Source organism: Polypterus senegalus, chromosome 14 (genome assembly GCF_016835505.1).
Source record: "Polypterus senegalus isolate Bchr_013 chromosome 14, ASM1683550v1, whole genome shotgun sequence".
NCBI classification, from domain to species: domain Eukaryota; kingdom Metazoa; phylum Chordata; class Cladistia; order Polypteriformes; family Polypteridae; genus Polypterus; species Polypterus senegalus.
This window is the reverse complement of record NC_053167.1, coordinates 32,545,114-32,552,134: the sequence shown is the minus strand read 5'-3', so window position 1 is coordinate 32,552,134 and position 7,021 is coordinate 32,545,114. Positions and strand designations below refer to the sequence as shown.

At 36.1% G+C, this 7,021-nt stretch overlaps 1 protein-coding gene across 1 annotated transcript; it reads right to left on the bottom strand.

The window, feature by feature from the left end:
• Positions 1 to 341: 341 nt before the first annotated feature.
• rab5if (RAB5 interacting factor) lies at positions 342 to 6,462 on the bottom strand. Its single transcript, XM_039735507.1, has 4 exons — positions 6,430 to 6,462; positions 5,839 to 5,942; positions 3,385 to 3,514; positions 342 to 588 (listed from the first exon to the last, which is right to left on the bottom strand). Exons 1-4 carry the CDS (start codon positions 6,445 to 6,447, stop codon positions 547 to 549), a joined length of 294 nt encoding a protein of 97 aa, XP_039591441.1. The 5' UTR covers positions 6,448 to 6,462; the 3' UTR covers positions 342 to 546.
• Positions 6,463 to 7,021: the final 559 nt, after the last annotated feature.

Here is a 7,021-nt window from a genome sequence, read left to right as displayed (position 1 = left end):
AGAGTACTCACATAGCCCACTGATCCTGGCTGTCAGCTCTAAATGGCATCCATCCATAACAGACGAGGCAGTCCGCTAATCAAAGTGGAGGAAGAAATGTGAAGTAAGACAACTTTCACAGCTTAACATGTAGAAATAATAGTTTTAATAAGTCTTTGAATGAAAATTGTACAGTTATCACACTAATATTCAAATTAAATCATACCCTAAATAAGTACTCCTTAATAAGGTATGAAACTGGACAAATGTAGGCAAAATTCTGAAGTTAGACGCTATGTTATTTAAAAAACTCCATGGCTTATTGTAAAAGTTTATGGTTCATAGACGTTGTTTAAAAAAAAAAACAATGCTAAAATTCAGCCTAGAAAGGCCATCTCCAGAACACAGTTTTTCTTCACTCTTTCCCAGTCCAATATGCTGCAATACTGTTGGGTACAAAAAAAGAAAAATATTTTTAACGTCCTCATTTTCTGCATCTCACACTGATTTCATTGTCCGTGCTTCTTTTCGGAATGGAGAGGGTTGGAGTGCGGGGGTCTCATTTGCTCAGTCATAATGAATTGCAGTATAAAATATTATCCAGACCACCTGCAAACAAAGGAAGCAAAAAGTCACACATTTTCTAAATATTGCATTTTTCCATACATAATATACATTACATAGAGTATGACTCCTTTACACAGTCCCTCTAAAGATAAATGATTTAAAAATCAAGAATGCATCTATGTATTCTGCTTTTGGAGTGCTGGCTCAGTGATTGTTAGTAGCACGGACTTTACAAATGGTGGAAGAACTGTAGAATCAAATTTGACCATTTTTTAGCATCTTAAAACCTGTAAGACAGGGTCCTTTGCTTATAACTGTTTTAAAGCCGTGCATCCACCATTCGCAACTTATTACAGGAGACATTTTAAAATGCTCTTTATGATTCGTTTTATCCAGGGCTGTGGAGTCGGTAGATAAACCTTTCGACTCCTCTGTATTTAATATGCTAATGTATTGTTCATGTTGATTGAAGGAAGGTAACATACATGTCATTTAACCACAAAAATACTGGCTAGGAAGCCGACTCTCTACCGCATTAGCCAGTTTAAACAAAAGAGATGAACTCCTGAGCAGACATCAGGCCACAGCACACACCTCCACCTACATCATTACACTTGTGTACACTCAAATGAAATGTTAAACACATTATATCTGAAATAAAATTAAACACCTTTTGTAATGTACCATAATCCAGATTACAATATGTGAATGTCAGGGTGTATAATAGCTCAGCTGAAATTCACACTAGTAGTAACACAACTATCTATGCACTGGGCTTTATTCTTACATCAGAGAAGTACTTAATTATGACTATTGTTTGTGAAATGGGACATTTGAACTTAGTGGATTTTTAAATTTATTAGGAGTCGGAGTCAGTACATTTTTGCAGACTCCGACTCCCGGTGCCCAAAATTGTCTCCGACTCCAACTTCACAGCCCTGGTTTTATCCCCACCATGTCATTCCAGTCCCACCTGAACCCAATTTGACCAGCAATCTCGGTGTATATAATTCATAACAATACACAAAGCTGAATAGTAAAACCTCTGTGTAGAACAAATCCTTTCCCTCACTCTAAACCACCATCATAAGGTTCTTGTAGTCAGAAATGCTATAAGAGAGGTGATGGCATCTTTGCAGGTTGCCCTTGACTTAACACTTCAGCTGCTTTTAGAGTACTAGGGTGTTGTAACGTGTTAGCCATTATGAATACAATTAGAAGTCAAGCAAAATGACACCTTTTGTTGGCTAACTAAAAAGATTACAATATGCAAGCTTTCGAGGAAGCTTGGGCCTCTTCTTCAGGCAAGATGTAGGGGCCCCGAGTTGCTTCGAAAACTTGCATATTGTAATCTTTTTAGTGTCATTTTGCTTGACTTCTTCTAGCTGTTTTTAAAGGAAGGAATAGACAGTTTAATTTCAATATCAGGTTTTAACTTTACATCACTTATGTTTAAAATGTTCTTTACAATTTTGTAAAGAAATACTCCAGTTGCTCATGCTACTAACTTATGCGATTTCCTAACATAAATATGTAGGGTCTTAATTGGCTCATGCCAGCCTTTGTCGAATTGGTAAAATTCCATGCCAACTACAAGTTACAATCAGCCTGGTACAACTGTTAAAATAATTAAATTAATTGCACTGCAGGCAAATAAATGAATACTAAATCAATTTAGGGTGGCAGTTGTATAGATCAGGAGCCTCGTTTCAAATGTTTCTATTGGAAATCATGAAAACTGTTAAAAAGAAAAAGCCATTATTGACCGATGATTTTAACACCGCACATCAAATTACCTTCTGAACATCTTGCTATGGGAGTCCTGTTACATTACATAGACTAAACCGACCACAGCAGAACAAACACAAATGCACAAGACAAATTAAGTCCTATTATTTTAGAATTTTTTTTTTTTTATTTTATTAACATGGTGCCATTTGAAGAAGGAAAAAAAAACACATGCAAGATGAAAGCTGCTGAACTTGAGAATGGAGTACAGGTGGTCTGTAGTTGGTCTAAACATCCACAGTATGAGCAGTTCAACCATATGTTCCTTAAAGAGAGGATGTGCACCCAGTAGTGATAATGGGGGAATATTCTAGTGCAGAAAGGAAGAGACAGGTGGGTCACAGCAGAAGACAACAGCAGGACAGGAGATACACACCAGCCACAGCCATTAAGCCCCCAGGTCTGAGGTGTCCAACAGATGCTACCTCCTTAGGGAATGAAGTACTACTATCTCAGAACTCTGGAACAGCAAAGAGAACTATTGTGTCACAGCCTTTCAGCACTAAACCTATCCCCAAGAGAGTCGGAGGCTGTGCTAACAGGAGACAAAAAAGGGAGTCCTGCGAAATATCATGCTAGCCAAGTTTATAAGCCTCTTCACAAAGCTGAATTATGTCTGGCAATCACCATTCTTGGCAGAACAAAAAGGAAATTACTGGCCTGAACATATAAGAGTGATGCTGACACACAAGCAAGAGACTAAAGCATCAATAAATAACTTTACAACATCAAAAATAAAAATTCTGAGTAGCGTGTCACAGTCAAAGATGTCTTAAAATTATACATATACAGTATGTGTACAGCATACATTATATACAGTATTTAATAACAAACATACAAATGAAATGGTTGTGTAGCTGTTGACTATGTTAAAGCTACACACATTAATTTCTGAGATTGCAGAAAGCTGAAACATTCCTCTTATTAAACAGGAACAAGAAACAAGAACAAGGAGCGTGAACTCCAATCATCCACAACCATGACTGGGAACGTCTGCTTTAAAGCATAAGAGACAATTTAAAGATGTGAAAGAACAAAAATATCAAGTACCAAAAACAGGGCAAAAGAAGTCATGAATCCTTCTTTTGTTAGTTCCCACGTTCCTCCATACTCTTCTTCATCTATTTGCTGGAAGCTGCTAAAGTAAAGATATACAAGTCCTGCGTTGATTACACAAAATCTGGAAAAAAGAAAACAGAAAAGAATTAAAAAAGAATGTAATAAGTCAGACAGGTTCAATCCCTTAAGGATATCTCCCATCACAGTACAGCAAATGTTAATTTTCTGTGAAAGCTATTGCAGATCCTAAAAGGAATTGCTTTTTCAATTCAACATGCAGTTATTTATTAGTCTCAATGTGTATGTTTCCATAAAATCGCAATAGAATTATTTATTATTAAATACTAGTGTATTAACAAAAAGCTGGCACAGGCCCCACAAGGAATGTTAAAAGATAGTAATACAGGACTGTTCCCCTTTAACAGCAAAAAGCAGTCATGTACTTTCATGTGAATACTATGAAAAACAAACAAAATCTCAGATGTTGCTGAATTAAAAGGGGAACAGTGATGTTACTGATCAAATATCGAGTTGGTGGAAAAAAACCCCCAAAAATCAGAGTCTCGTTGATTCTTGGGATTTCTATTCTTCCACCTGCTCAGTTCTAGATAGAAAAACACTTCTATTTTACTTTAAAGAGAATAAAGGTTTTCAGTGATTCCTTTATGACCAGCAAACAATTAAATAGTCTCCTTAGCATTATGACTGTCCACAGAAAAGTGAGCAAAAAAAGTTTTTTTCCCCAAACAAGAGAAAAAAAAAAAGTTGTGTAACAGTAGCATATAAATACTAAAAAGTCCTCATAAATACAGTAGAAAAAGTATGCCTAGTGTCCACTGATATACTAATGCGGATTTAGTACACGTCCTTCATGTGATATACTTTGAAACAGTCACCACTGCATAGCTTGATGTTAAATCAGGACAAGAGAAGCGTGTTTCTTTGCACACTTTTCTTAATTTTTTTATGTTGCTTGCTCACGAGAGAGTAAAATGTTGGTGCTTTGTCTGCAAGATCAACATGCCTGTTGTGTTACTGTAGGCTGAGTCACTTCCACATTTCTCTGAAACTAACATTAACAGTTGCCGCATTGAGAACAGTGCTTATGGGGCTGTCTTACTTGTCTTTGAACTCGCTTGCAATCTTTTTGCCACAAAGCTATTTGCACCATGGAGAAGTTTCACAGAACTGAATTCACCAGGCATGTCGCAGTCGTTTGATCATTCAATGCTGTATCACGCATCAGTTTCACTGTCTGTGTCAACATCACGATCACTTGATACCACTAATGGCTAAGTTCTGGTTAGCTCTACAGCTTCTTGTTTACACACAATTGTGTTTTAGTTGAAGGCTCTGTCCCACTCACGAATATTGAGTTACCCTAGAGTGGCAAAATGTATAGAAATATTCAAAATTTTATGCAGCATAAAGTTATGTAATCAATCAGATGGCACAAAATGCTTACTAAATGTAATGTGGATTATTAAACATCACCCCAAGTCTGACTCGGGGTTAACCATATTAACATAGAATTATGAGCCACACTTCAGGGTAAGTGCCATGAAAGTTAAGTAGCCAACACATTAAAAAAAAATAAAAAAAAACAAAGGGAAATTAAAGGGGGACAAAGATAGCAAAGGGTAACAAATTACCCTTGTTATGAAATTTTGTTATGGCACTCAAAAAAAAAAAACCCAACGTAAATATTCTCTTTAAAAGAATGCTCCATTCAAAATGATCATTTTTATCAGTTAAATGTGCCATGCTTAGTTTGTGATGGCTTAGAGAAACTTTAATTGTCATGTTGTCAAGTTTCTGATACATCTAACTTCAAGTGGGGGCCCAGATAGGCCAACACTGATTAACAGCAAACAAACAATTTTTAAAATTTATTAATGTTAAGTGGGTGTCCAATGAAAAAAAAAAAAAAAAAGAGTCACCTCACTCTGAAGTCAGCCAAAAATGCATAAACATTAGGAGGCTCATAGTGGTTAAATATGAGCTTTGTCCCTTCCAATTTCTTTTGAATGAATTTTGAAAGCCAAAAACAAAAAAATAGTAAAGATGCGAATTTGCTTATTCGTCAATAAATCTTTGGCATAGTTTTTTTTTTTTAAGTAGCTTTACATGCTTTGTATGTACTACGTTTAAAGGCACATTGAACTATCAATGGAGGAAATTCTGCATCTTAATTTTAAATTGTCACCAACTTCCTACTTCATAATGTTTTTTTTTTTCTGAGAAAATAAGAAAATGTATAATACAATTTTACAAAGAAATTCTTTCTTTATTTATTTATTAAATATTGTTGTATTTCCAAAAAACAAAACGTAAAAAAATGCTGGGAAGGGAATATATTCGACAATTATAAAGCAAAACAAAAAAGAAGAGCCATACAAAAAATGTGTTAAGTGTTTGTACATAAAAGAAATAAAGAAAACTTACATTGCAATTCCTAAAAATCCTTTTAGAGGTGCTACTCCCCATATTACTCCCAAGATAACAGCGATGATTTGTCGAAACCAGTAAATAACATCTAAAAATTCATCCTGTTAAAACAAAACAATGTTTAAATAAAGAGAGCGTTCACATAACTATAGTAAAATAAATAAATAGCTTAGCAACTACAGATTTACACTACATAAAATTTCAAAATATAACACCAACCCAAATATGAGGAAGGTTTAAACAAATGCCTGAGATTACTTCAATTTAAAAATTGTCTCATGGTGACTTTTTATTATCCATTGTTTAAAAAACTCAGAGAATACCAACTGTTGCTTCTATAACAAAGGACACTACAGCATTTTTATTCCGGAATAACATTAATTTTGTTTTGATGCATACATATTCTGGAAACAGTTATTGTTATCTGGTGTTCAACCCAGTGCAACGTTTTTAATCCACCAGCTATGGCACACACCAGCTGGTAAGGAACTGGATTTTTCTATGCATGGCAAAGATAAATTCTGAAAATAATATAAAAGACACACATTATAAAGGAATATACACACAGGGTGAGCCAAAATGAAGTACCACATTTCTCAAGGTCATTGCACGAGGTAGAGGCAGCCGAGTAGGTTGGGGTGAGGGTCCTTTGATAGGCGATCCTTTTATTTTTCATTTGTCAACATGCCTTGGTCTGGTGCGCACCATGCTTTCACTGTTGAAGCGTTCTTCAAAAACAACAAATCCATCATCACTAGGCACCTTCCAAACATACATCAGCATTCCTCCTAACAGTGACGTCCCAAATTGGAAAACAATTCTTCAGTGGATAGCTAAATTTAAACAGACGGGTACAACATTGAACAGAAAATCTCCAGGCTGTCCTCGGACTGTACGAATGGCTGAAAACATCCAAGCTGTAAGAGTATCAATTTTGCAGTCTGCTCCTCCCCATAAGGCCAAGGCCTCAAGTAAAAGTGGGGCATTCCCAGACCAGCAGGTGGCTAAGGTGGAGGAATGGCATTTTGACCCAGAGCGGTCAACCCAGTCGCACACTTTCAACTTGTAGGGAAAAAGTAGGGCAGTGGCTAAGGCCATTTCAAAATACTGCCCTACAAATTGTGCAACAGGTGACCTGCTTCATACTGCTCACCTGCCTCCCAAAAAAATTTGACCCAGC

Bases quoted from the DNA above. Each gene is read 5' to 3' on its own strand.
- rab5if (XM_039735507.1), bottom strand. The intron at 3,515-5,838 runs GTAAGTTTTCTT...TCTTTTTTCCAG, and splicing joins GGATTTTTAGGAATTGCAAT to ATTTTGTGTAATCAACGCAG. The intron at 589-3,384 runs GTACTTGATATT...CTTTGTTTGCAG, and splicing joins CTTCTTTTGCCCTGTTTTTG to GTGGTCTGGATAATATTTTA.